The sequence below is a fragment of the Podarcis pityusensis genome (genome assembly GCF_964106645.2).
Source record: "Podarcis pityusensis genome assembly, chromosome: 2".
Lineage (NCBI taxonomy): Eukaryota > Metazoa > Chordata > Lepidosauria > Squamata > Lacertidae > Podarcis > Podarcis pityusensis.
In genome coordinates this window covers 30451464-30469139 of record NC_138029.1, presented here as the reverse complement: position 1 = coordinate 30469139, position 17676 = coordinate 30451464, and the positions used below count along the sequence as shown (strand labels likewise).

At 44.6% G+C, this 17676-nt stretch overlaps 2 protein-coding genes across 8 annotated transcripts in view; both read right to left on the bottom strand.

The window, feature by feature from the left end:
• Positions 1-14777, bottom strand: part of TBC1D16 (TBC1 domain family member 16) — a 57723-nt gene extending 42946 nt beyond the window's left edge. For 4 of the 7 annotated variants that reach the window (XM_080993694.1, XM_080993697.1, XM_080993698.1 and 1 more), the window contains exons 1-3: positions 14599-14746; positions 9153-9244; positions 1189-1435 (exon numbers count right to left, since the gene is read on the bottom strand). In XM_080993694.1, coding sequence (XP_080849820.1) covers positions 1189-1372 — 184 coding nt within the window. In that variant the 5' untranslated portion in view covers positions 1373-1435; positions 9153-9244; positions 14599-14746. Of the gene's footprint in view, positions 1-1188; positions 1436-9152; positions 9245-14514; positions 14534-14598 lie in introns of those variants that run through there. The other 3 variants (XR_013982419.1, XM_080993695.1, XM_080993696.1) reach the window with 3 other exon arrangements.
• Positions 14778-16277: 1500 nt separating this feature from the next.
• On the bottom strand, positions 16278-17513 carry RMI2 (RecQ mediated genome instability 2). The gene has a single exon (XM_080994133.1). The coding sequence runs from the start codon at positions 17501-17503 to the stop codon at positions 17069-17071; it is 435 nt and encodes a 144-aa protein (XP_080850259.1). The 5' UTR covers positions 17504-17513; the 3' UTR covers positions 16278-17068.
• Between the last annotated feature and the right edge of the window lie 163 nt (positions 17514-17676).

Here is a 17676-nt window from a genome sequence, read left to right as displayed (position 1 = left end):
GGGAAAAAGACTCTGGTGGAAAAGGGGGAGCTCCCCTTGTTTTTTAAGCTTTTAACAAATATTGGGAATTCCAATCTTGCATCCTGTGCAGTTTAGCCCTAAGAGGAGGGTCTTTTTTTAAAAAAAAATCTATTAATTCACCACCACAGACACTCTGATGTTTTACGTAAGAAATAATAAAACATTAGGAAGATGAGAAGGGAAGAACAAGGAATACCAAGTGGACCCTCCATAGCAACTTTGAAACGGGATTGAGAATAAGAGGTAAGAAGTCAAGGGAGAGGTTTTATGGAACAATTAATGCTTACTGAGAGACTCTTCTGTGTGCAAAGTGTATCCCATAGAACTTTCCTTAACATTAAGTCCAGCATAAAAGTTCAAGGTGCTGATACCGCTGTGCAAAGCCTTATACCGCCTGGGACCACGATACGGAAAATATCATCTCACCCCGTGTATATGCAACTGATCACCATGCTCTGCAGGCACCATCTCATCATGAGATTCATTCCATACAATGTCGGAGCCTTTAGTGTTACGGCACCCACCTTCTGGAATTCCATTACCTGTCAGACACATGCTATCCCTATGATCTTTTTGGCACCCGTTGAAGACTTTCCTCTTCCAACAAACCTTTCAAGTGGACATTTTTATCCCAATTTTGAACCCGAAACTACATTTAATAGCTGTTTCATTATTGAAGCTTTTATTGTATGTTTGTTTTTTTTAAAAAAATTATTGGTTTTCTCTTATAACACAAAAACATAAATACAAAAGAAAAACATTACACTTAACACAACATAAAAACATAACAACAATAAAAGCAAAATAATAAAAGAAGAATTATTTCTTCTTATTTCCTAGTATATTTACATTGCTAAAAGACTTCCTCGACACCCTCCAATCCGAATTTCATCATATCACATATTTAGCAGTTCCCAATTTCATATTTTATAACACCAATATCTCTTTTTTTTCAATTACGAATTTCTAATCTTTGCTTCCTATTGTAATCCATAATATTCATTATTTATTAATCTTTTTCCATCCCTCAGCCTAATCTGTTACTTCTAAGAATTTCTTAATGAAGCTTTTATTGTTAAATTGCTTCAAGATTGTTCATGGGGAGAGACTCGTAAACAAAATGAGATAAACCAACACAACAAACCCATGTCTCCAGCCTGCCCTCACCTGGGTGATGCTCCACGATGCCTTGCAGCATCTCAGGTGGATGGACACATACATTGTTCTTGGAGTAGATAATCCCCCCATCCAAGACGGAAGACGAGCCGCCACCGCTGCTGCTGCTGGCATTTAAGGTCAGGAGGTCAGATGCTTTCGAAGAGGCACGTCGGAGGAGTCTTCCCAGAGACATTGCCAAGGGAGTGTTTCCATTCTCTGTTGACTCCACTTAAGCACCTAATTCAGACAGTCAAGTCTGCCCAGGGGGAAAGGAGAGAAAGTGTCAGAAAGAGAACAACAACAGGTAGAATGGACAGAAAGACACATACTGCTTGCCTTCATGCAAAAGGAGGTGAAACCTTGAGTGCAGTATGACACTGTCTCAGTCACATGAGATTAGTGGGGGAAAATAATACAATACTTGAGAGAATAAGAAAGTCTTTGTTAAAAAACAAACAAACCCCACTCCAACAGTAGTTTAGGCAACTACTTCTAGAAAAATGAGCTGTGGACCACAAAAGTGTATGCTGCCACAGCAGATTGGTTAAATATTTGTGGGACCACAAGGCTTACGCTTGGTTTTCTTGCAACACCAGAAATGGAACCTGTAATTTGGAGTTTCTTTTTTCTCATTCCGAAGTATTAAAAATAAATGATACTGGATTCTAAATTCACAGCTTTTGGTCACAGATTTCCAGTGTCACTTTTAACACTACAGTGGTACCTCGGGTTAAGTACTTAATTCGTTCCGGAGGTCTGTTCTTAACCTGAAACTGTTCTTAACCTGAAGCACCACTTTAGCTAATGGGGCCTCCTGCTGCTGCTGCGCCACCGGAGCCCAATTAATGTTCTTATCCTGAAGCAAAGTTCTTAACCTGAAGCACTATTTCTGGGTTAGCGGAGTCTGTAACCTGAAGCGTATGTAACCTGAAGCATATGTAACCCGAGGTACCACTGTAGAGTTCTTGTCTGCCGTTCAACAGAGAGATGAGGTGGCCCAGAAAAAATGAGGGAACACCCCCTCCCAAAAAACCCCATCCTCTTTCCCTCTCCATACCACCTTAATATGTAACAACAGAGGGACTTTCTTCAAGAGCTATGCAATCACATTTTGGAACAGAAGCTGTCTGAAAAGGAGGATGAATTTTAGCTGAGAATGCACCAGGTATTTTCAATAAGCATTTCTGCCATCATCACTTATTTCCTTTGGATCTCTGCAGAGTGATGTTGGGAACACCTTGCCCAGGAGTGCAATTTGGGAACTGCCGTGGCTATTGTTTCCTTTGTAGCATAGTGACAAGCCTCTGTATACATAGCCTCTGACTCCTCTTGAAAATGGAGCTTGTCCAGCAACACATTCCTGCCATCACCAGCTTCAGATATGAACTGGCTCCAAAGGTCCACCAGAAAAAAACAAGCCATGGGAAAACTGATCCCACTCAAAGCCTCCCCTCCAAGCACAGTTGTTCCTTTTTAGTCAGTACTCTTTGTTCACAGGGTCAGCTTAACCTGGTCTGGTTTCTATGGTCCCTGTAACAACACCTGGATATACCAGGTGAGGCATCCGCTGCAATGCCAGATTCAAGTGCTTTTAGTCTGTGCATGAAAAGACAGGTAGAAAATGAAAGAAAGAGAAATATCAGCAAGCAAGCCTAGATCAAACCTTACTGTGTGCCTGTCCCCCTAAATAATTAACAGGAAAGCAGACCGGGGGAAATGCATGTATAAGCTAACACATGCAGATACAGGAGAGAGACAGTCAGAGATGCACAAAGGAGAGAAGGAAGGAGGAAACAAAAAAAGGCAGAGGCACTAATAGCAACAGACCTAAAAATCACACTATATAAAAGCCAAGAAGCTATTTATACACACAAATAGTTCACTTTCTACCTGTTCTTAAAATTATGGCTTTCCCCCTTTCCTTCTAGAACATCTCCCTTTGCACCTTCTGCCAACCCCATTACCTAGAGAACATGGGTTTTCCTTTCCTCCACTGCAGCAGCATGTATGTACCATGGGAGGGGAGGCAGGGCATACTTCTCCTCTATATTAAAGCAGAGGCAGTACATTTTTGCAGTGCTGGGCAGGGAGGACAGCCTCCTCCTTCCCTAGTGGTATGATCTCCACACACAGATAGAATGTGTTCATCTGCCTGCTGATATGTATGCATGCTACATGTGTCGTCTGTGTGTGTACTGTATATGCATGAATGCAGTTGCGATATGTATGTGTGCAAACATGAAAATGAACATACAGTGGCCATGCCCACCACTGGCATGCACCTCCAATGCGGTCCTCAGGCCAAAACAGGTTAGCCACTCCTGAATTAAAGCCTATTCCATCTGTACCATGCACCTGGCACTACAATGGCTGCAGCACTTCCTTACTAGGGTTCAAGTGAGGAAGCATGTTAAGGAACTACACAGATTTGAGAGTAATTTGCCAGAGGGCAGCTCTTAAGATGCTGGTTTTCAGAAAGTGCATCCCATCATCCTTATGGAGGAGTATATTCCTTAAACATTCTGATAAGGTGACCCGGTTATTTCACCAAGACATCTTTGAAATTTCACATGCTACTCTCCACTACTGCCAAACACACACTTCCAGGTCAAACCAGGCTCAAAAGTTCTTGATCCATGTATATCTCTCGTCTCACTGAAAAACGCAGACAAAACGAAGATGCAAAGAGAAGCAAAACTGCTTGCAGCCATGTTGTTCCCCTGTATTGTGCAGCACGCCTTGTGTATTGTTGAGCTTGTGTGACAGTGTCATGATGTAGTAGCGTCTTACTGGCAGAGTCAGGGAGCAGCAGATGCATCCACAGAGGGGGAAAATGCAAAGGCAGCATTTCCTCTGGAAGAAAGAGGTGGGGGGGGGGGGAATCTGGCCTGCTCAGGCACAAACTCACATGTTTTCCCAGCTATTTTCTCCAGGGGCCTGAAGCAGCAGTAGATTGACCCCCTTATGGAATGAAAAGCAGCCTCGCATTATCACCAGCTTTTGCTGAGCAAAAGCAAAGCAGCTGTTGAACATGAAAAGGGGTTTTTTTTGTTTGGTTTTTTGCCCACGATGAGGATCTAAAAGCAAACAAACATGCCACCTAATCCTACACTGAACTAATCCTACACTGAAGCGGACACGGAGCAATGGATCCAAACTACAAGAAAGAAGATTCCGCCTAAACATTAGGAAGAACTTCCTGACAGTAAGAGCTGTTCGACAGTGGAATTTGCTGCCAAGGAGTGTGGTGGAGTCTCCTTCTTTGGAGGTCTTTAAGCAGAGGCTTGACAACCATATGTCAGGAGTGCTCTGACGGTGTTTCCTGCTTGGCAGGGGGTTGGACTCGATGGCCCTTGTGGTCTCTTCCAACTCTATGATTCTATGATTCTATGAACTTGATCTCTACACACAAAGGGTGTTGTTCAACAGGCATAAGAACCTCTGAATGACAGTGCTTGGGAAACCCAAGACAGCATATGACATGAATACTACATTTCAGAGAACACAGGGCTTATCAGGCCGGGAGGAGAAAAGTGGTTGCATCAATCCCAAGCCATTAGGGCCACAGATAAGCAGTAGTGCACCTGCTTTTCCTGCAGAAGGTCCCAGGTTCAATCTGGTCTCTCTAGTTTGGGCAGGTGAAAGACCCCTGTCTGAAACCCTGGTGAGCTGCTGCCTGCTACAGTAGACCAGCCTTCCCAGCCTGGTGCTTTTCAGACATGATGGACTCCATCTCCCATAAGTCCAAAAAAGCATAGCTTAATGGCCATGGGCAATGAGAGTTGCAGTCCACCAACATCTGGAGGCTGGGGAATACTGATACAGGCAACACGGAGCTAAGTAAACCAATGGTCCGACTCTGTGTAAAGCAGATTCCTGTGCTCCTATGAATGTATCAGTGGGCACAGCATGGTTGCTCTGCTTCTATGGTTAATGCCACTGCATCCCAGCAATGTATAACCTTCTTTCCACATGGCTCAGACGTGCATCATGTTTACAAAACACAGAAGCAACGTACCGTATTTTTCCGTGTATAAGATTTTAAAAAATAGTAAAAAACCTGGGGTTGTCTTGTACACAGAACATGGGCATCTGGAGGGATTTTTTTAAATATTTAAGCATATATCCGGGATTTTGGCTTGGGCGGGCTGAGGCAGTTCCTCCTGCTGCCTCCTGAAGCGCTCGCTGGCTCGACCACCGGAGCGAGAGCAGCTGCCACTGCAAACTGCCTCCTCATCATCATTTTATTTGTATGCTGCCTTTCCATAGTTAAAAACAATGCTCAAGCCGACTTACAACATGACAAGATTTACATAATTTTAAAAAGTCATAAACAATAAATAAACCACATCTAAAAAATACACAACCAAGTGGAAAACAATTTCCACATGAATCAAAATCTAAAAATAAGAATGCAGCATTAATATCACAGCTGCCTCTCCTTGCTCTTTCCTCTTTTTCCGCTTCCCCTCTCAAACTCCCACCCTGCCCCCAGCCCACTCACCACCTTCCTCAGCTCAGTTTGCTTGACGGCCTAGCCTGGCCCACAGTGGGCGCTGCCCTCCCCTGGCTCTTCCTTGGTATTCTGCTTGGGAGCCTCCTTCCCCTCGCTTCCCTGCAGCAGCAGCTGCCACATGCGGTGCCCCAACTGCTGCCTTTGATTCTGCACCACGGAGCAGCACTGCATGCGCACCTCATGCTGGAAACTTTGAGGGTGATCGCCCAAAAAAAGATCAACAACTTGCTGCCACCGCTCATCCAAATTTTCACTTCTGGTTTAGGGTTTTGTTTTCTTAATTTTGGGTTCAAATAAATAGGGGTCATCACATACATGGAGGCATCTTATACATGGAAAAGTATGGTACAGTGGTACCTCGGGTTACATACGCTTCAGGTTACATATGCTTCAGGTTACAGACTCCACTAACCCAGAAATATTACCTCGGGTTAAGAACTTTGCTTCAAGATGGGAACAGAAATCGTGCTCTGGTGGCAGGCGGCAGCGGGAGGCCCCATTAGCTAAAGTGGTACCTCAGGTTAAGAACAGTTTCAGGTTAAGAACGGACCTCCGGAACGAATTAAGTTCTTAACCTGAGGTACCACTGTATTCTCTTTTGGGAGGTGCACAGCATGTCAACAATGTAAGTGGCACACAGTTCACCTGAACTGTGTAGGAGGAACCCCAGAGTAACATGGAAGCGACCGCACTGCTCCAAGTAATGCGCAGAGCATGCCTACATTGCAGGCTCTGAGGACAGACACTTCTTGGGGCATATTCCCAAGTAAACATGATGCAAGGCCTTGGTGCAGACAGGAGATTAGTGCTGTGGCATCACGCTCTAAAACAATTCCTGTTTTAAATCACGTACTGCAGAAATTTCAGGTTTGGAGAGTCCAGTTCCTCATGTTTGGAAACAGCAAGCAATTTGTGAAGCTGGCCCTTCAGTGCTCTCCCCCACCTGTGATGCAATCATGTGCGGTGAAATAAAATCCCAGCTGCCTTAAAAAATAATAATTGCTCATGCCCTATTAATTTCCTCCCACACTCAGCTGCTGCTGCTACTGCTGAACACCTGCGCTGCAGCCCACAGCGTACTTCCAGTCAGCTACTGGCTACTTTCATGGGCAATGCCCCTGGAGGCAGGCAGCAACTGGATAACCCCCAGGCCTTCTCATCAGCAAAGAAGTGCCTGGGCCAGCAGAAACAGTTGGCTGCTTTCTTCTAAGGCCCATCCCTTTTGAACAAACAGCCGAAGATCCTGTTGGCAGGGCTGCTCACTTGCTCCGGCTGCACGTTTCTTCTTTATCAGAAAGAGGAATGGCTTTTGGGAATGGTCTGGCTGGGAGGATGGATTTCTTATTGAAGACTTGGCACAGTTACAAGAACCCAGTAATGTTTGAAAGGCATGCAAGGCAGCATGCTCCCTGCAGCAAAGCACTGAAGATTTATGCAATGCCCCAGCCAACTATGGGAAAGTCAGAAGGGGGGGGGATGGGAAATGGGAAATATAGATATGCACAGCTCTTCTTGAAATTTCCCCATTACAAAATTAGCACAGAAACAAAGAACAGTAAGAGAAAAGATAAAAAGGACTGTGAAAAGCACGGGGGCAGATGGGTATAAGCAGAAGATTCAATCGCACACAAAGAATTAATATTGCAAACCAATTTATTTTGCATTTCTCTATTCAAGACGAAGGAGTGTGGCCATACCATTAAAATTACACAATAGAAATTACTGCAGCAGTGCAGAGGTCCCAAGAGCTGCCATGGAATCGAAAGGCATATTCAGAAGAGGGAGCTGTATTTGATTAAGAGTTTTGCTACAAGCCAAGTGTGCGGAAGAATGGTCCCGTATCAAAAGATGGATGCAGCAGGAACTGGGATGCCTGGCTTCATTGCTGGTTGTGAGGGGAGGGGGACTTAACAGGTTACATACAAGAACTTTTGAGTTCTTACTGTAACTGCAACGAAAGCATAGTCGGTGCTTCCTCTAACATCACGTGCAAGAAAATGAAGAACCTAAAACTCAAGTATGCAATACACTTCCTTCTTTAGTTATTTGTTTCCTTAAAAAAAACCACACAAATATTTATATCCTGCATTTTCAGCAAATGGCTTTCCAGGCATCCAAGGGATACAATTTAAAACACGATGAAATCCAGGTAGCTTATAAACAGCAAATGCACAAAAGACTAAACAAAAGAAGCAGCAGTGGAAAGCAACCAGTAAAATCATAGCAAAAAAGGGCAAAGTATGACTGCCCATAACAATGAGAGGATAAAACAGTTTTTAACCTGTTGCCAATAAGTAAGGCACCAAAGAAGAGCTCATTTGGGAAGATATTCCATAGATATAGCACCACCACAAAAAAGCCCTGCTCCTCAATAGATAGCTGCCTGACCTTCAAAGATGGGAAGGGCCCAATATGAAGACCTCAGCTAACAGGTAGGTTCATACAGAAGAAAATGGTCTTCTAGATATCCTGACACCAATGTGCTTTGAACTTTAAAGGTCAAAAACAGCACTTTGAATTACATCCCATATACACCAGAAGCTAGTGTAGATGTTTAAGGACTAGCTATATTACGGCTGGATCATTCAAGTTTCCCAAGACTTTTTCCTCCCCCCCAAAATCAGCTTCACATATAAGGAATTACAGTAATCCAACTAACTATTCAATTCTAACCATATCTACTCAGAAATAAGTGCTACTGAATTCAATGGGGCTTATTCCCATGTAAGTGGGTTTAGGATTGCAGCCAAAGACATTACTAAAACAAGGGGCAACCATGGCAATTTCATCTCTTTCAAGTAGGCACTGTTTCTGAATTCACAAAGTACTTTGCTATATTTGCAAGGCAAACAAAAAAAAAAGGGAGGGAAGGAGAGAAAACACGACAATGGAAAGCATCAGTGCCAAGGAGGAGACTATATTTCTTGGTGGGGGCGGCTAGTCTTACTTCCCAGGAACTGTTAAAACAATGGGCACTCCCATCTGGGACGGTATCTGGAAGATCCTAACCCCTACACGCCTTCAGTCCCTGCCCTCAGCTAATCAAGTTTCTGACGGGGCAAATCCAAATATTGACTATTGCTATTTGCAAAGTGTAACTGTATTGTTGCAAGGGAAGAAACAGCTGCAGAATTTCAATTAGTATTTACGCAGCACTTTATGGGTGCTCAGCAATGCACTTGACATACATTATCTTGCGGTAACCCTTGCAACGACCCTGCAAGGTAGGACAGCCTTGCTATTCCCATGCTGCAGATGGGGAGATGGGTCTCCTAGTGAGTTTGTGACTGGGATGAAATTAGAACCAGAGACTGAATTGTAGCTCAGTCTCCACACTGGCTTTAGTACAGTGGCTTTAGTACAGTGGTCCAGATCCACCACCACCCCTTTAATACTATGCACCACACAACTTAGGGGAGGTTTTCTGGAAACAGCAGCATGAGTAAGCACTACTCACCTCTCTTGCCCAAGAGAGTGCCAAAGCCGTGCAAAGGACTGTGCTTCCGCTGGCATCGATCACAGCAGCTACAACTCATTGTACAGTGTCACCTGTAAAATGGGATCAGAAGTTACCTACTTCACAAGGGTGGTTGCAAGACTGAACACAGATTATAATGTACTTTGTGAAGTAAAGGATGAAAGAAACCTTGCATATATATATATATTATCTCTGGTGCACAATAACTGGTGGTTATTCACTCCAGAGGAAGTTTAAACATGGACAATCTCTCTCAAGATAATCTACAGACCTCTTAGAGAAGGGGTGCCCAAACGTTTCTGAGCACAATTCAAAGTGTTGGTGCTGACCTTTAAAGCCCTAAACAGCCTCGGTCCTGTATACCTGAAGGAGCGTCTCCACCCCCATCGTTCAGCCCGGACACTGAGGTCCAACGCCTAGGGCCTTCTGGCAGTTCTCTCACTGCGAGAAGAGAGGTTACAGGGAACCAGGCAGAGGGCCTTCTCGGTAGTGGCGCCTGCCCTGTGGAACGCCCTCCCAGCAGATGTCAAGGCAATAATCAACTATTTTACCTTTAAAAGACAACTGAAGGCAGCCCTGTTTAGGGAAGTTTTTAATGTCTGATGTTGTATTGTTTTTAATATTCAGTTGGAAGCCGCCCTGAGTGGCTGGGGAAACCCAGGCAGATGAGTGGGGTATAAATAATAAATTATTATTATTATTATTATTATTACTACTATTATTACTAAAGAGGGGCAGATTTGATGAAGTGAACATGCATGAGGGCTGATCAAAGTTGCTGAGGATTGAACTTGTTGAGCTTTATTAAGGATTTGACCCCAATAAATAAACTGCCACACGGGCTGGATGAAACCGGCCACAGGGCCAGATGAGGACCCCCAAATGGACTTTGGACATGCCTATCTTAGAGCATCTCTAAGAGAGTTCTCTTATAACCATTGGGCAGAAGATCAAATAAATAAATAAATAAGCAAGCAAGCAAGCAAGCAAGCAAGCAGATATCCAAGAGTCCTTTTGAGGCATACCAGACAAGCCTCTTGAGAAGAATATTCCCCCAAGGGATTTCTGCTTCTTAGGAGCACACCCTGAGGAGCTGAGCACAATAGCTTCTCAATCACCCATTTACAAAACATAACATATTCTAGACCAGCTACAGTGCTCTGGCACTGCAGTGAACGTGCACCTCACAGCCCAGAATCATGTACAAATAAATGACTCAAAGAAATGAGTAAGTCCTTTAAAAGAATGAGCTCACTGGAAGCTGATTAAATCATGTTTTAAGGAAGGAACGTTATCAACTTTTGCTCTGCTAAGTAAACTTCCTTGTTAGGTCAGGCCTGAGCTCTTACGCAAGAAGATCAGCACAGCACTTCTCCCCAGCTCAGCTCTCATTATCTGGTCCAAGCAGTGCCATCAGCTTACCTACCACTTGACAAACCTTCCACATCACTTCAGCACCGTGGTTTTCAAGCTGTGTTCTATGAAATCCTGGAGCTTCCTGGACGCTTATCAGGGCTTTCTAGGACATTAAGATTCTTTACAAAGTTGGCTTATGCATCATTACCAATCTTGCCCTGAAATGTGCAGCTGTAAAGAAGGTTGGGGTGATTTCTCCTTCACTCAGGATGATGGCAAGGCCCAAGAAGTCTGACCAGTTACCACCAAATGAATGTGTTCTGGGGTGAAACACCCTTCCCAATACACAGGGGTTCTGGGCAGATACCCAAAGGCACATAGATTTGGAGAAGGTTTTATGAAAGTACAAACTTTAAAAACACTGCCTTAAACTGTCCACAGCAACAAAACTCACATACTTTTATTTTCAAAACTACCCAGGGATATAAACCAGCGTTCCATTTTTCTGTAAGGTGCTATTCCACAATTAGGTGCTCATGCAACTATTAAACAGCCACCAATATTACAACCACAATACTGGTGACAGTCTTTCTGACATCCTCAGCTTGAAAACAACTTTGAATGCCTGGTTTGCTAACTTTAATGGAACACAGCACCCCACCTCATCCAGACTATCTCTACTCTTTGCCTCCTGTTGAGTCTGGCTATCTATTGCTTCCAGTTCACCAGTTCAACCACTGCTGGATTCTTGACTCCTGCTCCTGTGAGATCTCTGTGATGTTTCCTAACTGCTTGTTTGCTTGCTTCTGCCTGGTGGCTCAAACCTCCAAAAACCACTGTAATCTTGGCAGAAAGTATGAGGAAGCTTCCTCCCACCTAGAACATTCACTGGACAAGTTGTCCTGGAATCGTGCACTTGTGTGTGTGCGCAGCAATCTCTGTCCAACTCCTGTCCTGTACCTCAGCTGGTCTTGGCCTTTTCCTTAACTTCATTCCCAACTCTTAAAACCACCAACACCCTTCCTCTACTTAAAAGTTAATTGGGGATTGCTTAAGTATACAGTACCACTTCTTGGTCTTCCGAGTCAAAAGCCTTTGCTCATCTCCTACTCACCAAACCACCATCTCATTTGATCTCCTGATTACTGGCCTGTGTGCAAAGCGAGAGACGAACTCCTATAACGTGTACGTCAAAGACTAATCTGTGCTAAAGCCTCAGCCCAGCCCTGGTATTTACAGGTGCATTCCTAGGGGCCTAACTCCTCTGCTCAGCGTAAGCAGGTTCTCTGATGTTCCAAATCTACACGCCACATGCTACAGCCCTGTCATCATCAACAACTATGTTGCAGCTGTGGTTCCACCTCAACTGAAATCCTCTTGCAACTTTGCATTGCTCCTTGCTGAAAAACCTTTTTTAAACCATCACCTAAACTCAAAGGACTTTGCTGCCAGCCTTTTCCCTTTAACATACTAGCAAGCATGGTTTTATATCTACCCAATTTTACACTGTACTTTTGGCGCAGGCTAGTCATGCTTGTTTTTAAAACCTTCCTTCCTGACACATCACCCCTTCAAACTACTTCCCTAGTGGGATTTTTTTGTGCATGTCTTAGTAACAGGAAGAGCAACTGTGTCTTTTAACACCTTCTCCACCATCAACTGTACTTTAAGACTTATTTTAAATAATAGCTTACTTAGAAGTTATTATTTCAAGTATATGGACAACGGAAGAACCATTCCGATTCCTAGTGCCAAATCTATACTTACTGTAGAATGTTATGTACTGCATGAATAGGAGAGAATGGCTCCCAGTGGTTTTGTTCCCCTTTCCAAAGGGAACTGCCTTCCAAGAGAATGCATGCATGACCAAAAGACTATTAGCTTGTTAGACATACGTTGCTGTAACTTTTTATTTTGTGAACCACCCTGAGACCCCCGGGTATAGGCAATATAAATTCAATTAATAAAATATTAAATAAAATAAACTTCATTGGTAATATCCTGAATGCATTGAAACACCTCAGTTACCGTGTTATTTAAACATAGAAGTTTGGAGAAGGAAGAAATACAGCTGTACCTCAGGTTACATACGCTTCAGGTTACATACTCCGCTAACCCAGAAATAGTGCTTCAGGTTAAGAACTTTGCTTCAGGATAAGAACAGAAATCGGGCTCTGGCAGCGCGGCAGCAGCAAGAGGCCCCATTAGCTAAAGTGGTGCTTCAGGTTAAGAACAGTTTCAGGTTAAGTACGGACCTCCAGAATGAATTAAATACTTAACCTGAGGTACCACTGTAACTACACATGGGACATGACTACACAAAAATCGAATTATACTAGGTAGAAAGGAGAGACTATGTCTCTTATTATGCTTGTGGCCTTTTATGCTCTGAGCCTGGGGACTCAACTGTACATTGGTATTGACCCCATATGCTATGAGATCCATACTTTATGGCCTCTCGGGCTAATATGAATTATTCATTGTATTCAGGTTGTGGGGAGAAAAGGAAAGCCACAACCTCTTCCACTGCTGGCAGAAGCTCTGTAAATCAAAAAGTGAGCAGAATGGTCTGCTCATCAATAGCCTGATCCTATGCAGTTAAGCATGCCCAATTCTACACAGGATTAATAGGCTACTATTCCACATAAATGAGATGCGGGTGGCGTTGTGGGTTAAACCAGAGCCTAGGACTTGCCGATCAGAAGGTCGGTGGTTCGAATCCCTGCGATGGGTTGAGCGCCCGTTGCTCGGTCCCTGCTCCTGCCAACCTAGCAGTTCGAAAGCACGTCAAAGTGCAAGTAGATAAATAGGTACTGCTCTGGCAGGAAGGTAAACAGCGTTTCTGTACGCTGCTCTGGTTCGCCACATGACCCGGAAGCTGTACGCCTGCTCCCTCAGCCAATAAAGCGAGATGAGCGCCGCAACCCCAGAGTCGGTCACGACTGGACCTAATGGTCAGGGGTCCCTTTATCTTTTTTATTCCACATAAGGGCTCTCCCTGCCCCACCCCACCCCAATCATGACATTTACATATTGACACAACTGCCAAGGCAAGCTTTTAAAATAAGCATAACACAAAACATGAGGATCACCTAGCAGGATCTTCATCAGGCATGCTACATATGTCTTCTTAGAAACTGATTGCTGCTACATCCTGCCAAATAACTAGCGAGTAAAGGTTCCAATTTCACCACTGTGTTCCAGGAAGGGGGGGATTGGGGGGGGAGAGATCGTGTCTAACTCACAGCTTTTCTGCACCAGAATACCATGTATTGTGTGTCATTCCCCACCCTTTCCCTGCCAAGATGAATTATTTCTAAGTGTTAATCAGTGAAAGAAAAATGCCACATACAAATGCAACCAAGGAACTTGGCATACCAGCCCAGGGTAATCTAGTGTGACTGAAGAGGTACATTAAAAAACAAGAAAAAAACATTCATTCCTCTGCCAGTCACATAACAGAAGGATATGCTTAATGCACTGCAAAAAAGACATATGAACCATAGTACATATAAATAGATGTACCTAGGAGAGTTACCCCAAAGGAAAGCATGTTGCCCATGTATTCATCATAAGCCTTCTACAGTGACATACACTCATCTCCTTCCTCTTCAGACTACATTTCCCTTGTCTAGAGCACTATGGTGTGCAGCTTTCAAATACCCAATGGCCAATCCCTGCTCACAATACTAGGCTCTCTTCAGTTCCCTGCCTCGCTAGTATAACAACTGGCTTCTCTGCACATATAACCTCAGGGTCAACCCCTAGTGTCTATACAGCCACTTACAGTGCAAGCTTCCCACCATAATTTCCCCATAGATACCAGTGTCAAAACACATGCGCCCTGAGCAGGTAACCTACAAGAGGATGGAGACCACCCCCTAAGGGCGAACCCCCGAGAGATGAAGCTCCTTCCCAGAATCAACCCATCGCGACCTCGCCTCCTCCAGCACCGCAATACATCCCATTCACCCCGCTCACCCACCGCAGGGCCTGAATGAAGACCCCACCCCAAAATCGAACCGGCTCCCCACCTCTCGTAAGCTATTATTTCCCAGGGAATACACACCTCGAGCAAAGACCGCGAGAGCAGCCTCGCCCACGCCCCCCAAAGCCCAGCAGGGCAAATTCTCACCCAGAGGCCACCGCCGCTGCCGCCTCCTAAATCCTCGCCGCGCGAGAGGAGGGTCTGCGGGAAGGTGGGCGCGGCTACCCTTAGGCACTCCCACCCTATCTGCCTATCCCTGCCCACAGAGCCTTCCTTCCCGGATCCGCTCCGGGCTTAGAGGATAGAAAGAGCAAATACTTAGGCGGGCAGAAGGGCATCGCGTGGAGACGGGGGACTTTTGTCATATGTCCGGTTTCCAGGGACGTGCTGCGTTCGCATCCTGGAAAAGCTTTGCTGCACAATATACGCAACCCTTTCCCCGCTCCCGTTTCCCGCCTCTGCATCTCTGCTGCAAGAGCTAGGAGCTTCAGTGTAAAGAGCAGACTGAAGTGGACTTTCTCGTCCTGGGCCATTTATTTATTTATTTTTAAAAATATGTAACATACTCTGTAGACACTACGCTGTCCTTTGAAAAACCTAAGAATGATTAACAGCACTGGGCTGCAAAAACAAGGATGCATGAGAAAATAAGCGCCTTCAGCAACCCAAAATTGTAAGAGGTTTTATAGAAAATGACAAATTGGATTTTTTGTATTATATTTCTTCCATATTCAAAGTTATATTTGAGAAACACGCACATTATAAAGTTCCACCTTAAATTACACAGCAGTTGAGCATTTTAAAAGAAACCTACTGCATGAACTTAAATACATTCAGTGTGATTGCCTTGGCCAGGGTTTCATGCTTCTCTTTCTGCAGTCTGCTCAGAATAATAGTGATAATACACGGTGAACTGTTAGTTAAAGGTTGCACTAAAAAGTTAATCTATACACATCTCTTTGGACTACAGCATAGCTGCATCTCCTAGAGATTACGCTTTTGAATACTATGCAACTAGATTTCATGTCCTCTATTTTGAGTATACCTTTATTGGAAAACTTGTATTTCTGTTCCATACTATTCAGTGCTCATGCTGTGACTGAGTTATTCCAGAATTCTTCTTTTTTTAACCCAAGTATATATCTAGAAATACGCACGTGCAACCTATAACTGGGAAATTGAATCTGCAGAAAATTGAGTTAGTATCCTCTGACCACCACTTTGTATGTTAATAGTACTCAGCAATTCCAAACCTGTTAATATAAACATTTTTGTTTTGTGAAAGGAAACTCGATTCCATGATATGCTGTTGAGTCGCAGCAAACCAGAGGGACTATGCATAACTAAATCCAGTACAGTGGTACCTCGGGTTAAGTACTTAATTCATTCCGGAGGTCCGTTCTTAACCTGAAACTGTTCTTAACCTGAAGCACCACTTTAGCTAATGGGGCCTCCTGCTGTTGCTGCGCCGCCGGAGCACAATTTCTGTTCTCATCCTGAAGCAAAGTTCTTAACCTGAAGCACTATTTCTGGGTTAGCGGAATCTGTAACCTGAAGCATATGTAACCTGAAGCGTATGTAACCCGAGCTACCACTGTAGTTGGCAAGAGATGATTCTTTAATATTTGGACAATGTAGAAATACTATGTGTGCTTAGTATGTGCTTCTATGCTGAAACACAATATGCCCCAGAGCAGCATGCATCAGCAACTACCCTGCATTCTTTTTATTTGGAAAAAGTGCTACCTCAAAATCAGGAATAGATTGTGGATTATTTAATAGCTACCTCCACACCTCACAATAGTCACACATTAGTAAACAAGGCAAGTTCCAAAACAAGGCACATCAATTATGCATAAGCTGTGATGCTGAATTCCATGAAACACGAGCCATTAAGAACCCCACTGACCCCTGTCAGAAAATGGTCAGCATAGATGATCAAGATGATAATAGCTCAGGTTTTTATTGTAACTTTCGTCCATCTTGCAAGTGTCTCCCTGAAGCCAGATGTGTATAGCTGTCCAGAAACTCCATTAGTCCAAATATGTCCTGGGGCAGAGGAAACAGTATTTTAAAGCAGCATGGACTTCATGCAGCAGTTCAGTTCAAGGAGTTACAGTTGAAGTCAGATGTCTGGACTGCAACTGGTAGTGAAATCGGCAACTCAACATTAGATGCGTTGTAATACAGAGAAAGTGCAGGCCGAAAGAAGAGCCCAAAGTTCTGCAACCAGATTCTTGACTGTGGATGTTTTATCGTAGCAGTGACAACTGCATTCTCCACTGGATAAGCTAACGTTACTTGACCCAAGTTGACTAATTGGGAATCAGCGACAAAAAGGGGGTTGGGATGCAAGCATTTCCATCGCCATTGCTCTGTCACACCTGCAGCAAATGAATCAAGGTCAAATTCCGCTGGTTAATCCAAGTTCTCCTAAAGGAAGTTCAAGAGGAACCTTATTTAGCAAAATAAAAAAAAATTAAAAAATTCCAAAGGTGCTTCTTCAGCCTCCAGGGTTCTTTTGAGAAGCAGTTTTGACAAACTGTTCCCATCACAAAACGTGCCTATGCAAATCCTCCACTTCCAGCTGCCACATGTCCCTGTGCAGGGGGTTGCCTGAAAGGTCCGTCATCTTCACAGCTCGGATGGTGGGCTCTGGGCTGCAAGACACCACCAGGCCCATCACCATCACGTACTTCCCGGCGCTGAGGCAAGGCCGCCCCTTGGGGATCTTCTCCACGCCCTGAGCCACGAAAGGGCCGCTGTCGTCCCGCAGCCGCACCGTCGAGCCACCTTCCTCCACGGCCAGCACCGTGCCCTGAAGCCACACCAGCGACACGGCGAGAGCGGGGCGCCGGTACTCCTCCCGGTCCAGCAGCCACGGGCCGCCAGGGACCCGGCGGCACCGCCTCAGGTGCGCGGCCAGGACCTTCACAGGCGGCAGCGGCGGCGGCAGCGACTGCGCGAGGCGAGAGTCTTCCGACATGGCCCTGCCTTCTTTCCCGCCAATTTTCACGTCGCGAAAAGGATGACGGGCCGGCGGAGCCTTCCAGTAATATCGCGAGAGTTGAAGGTGTTTTTAAAAAACCAGAAACAGACGAACAGGTTCGTTGGCCATAGAGAGAGGAAAAAGAAGAGTGGACTCACAAAGTTCTCCAT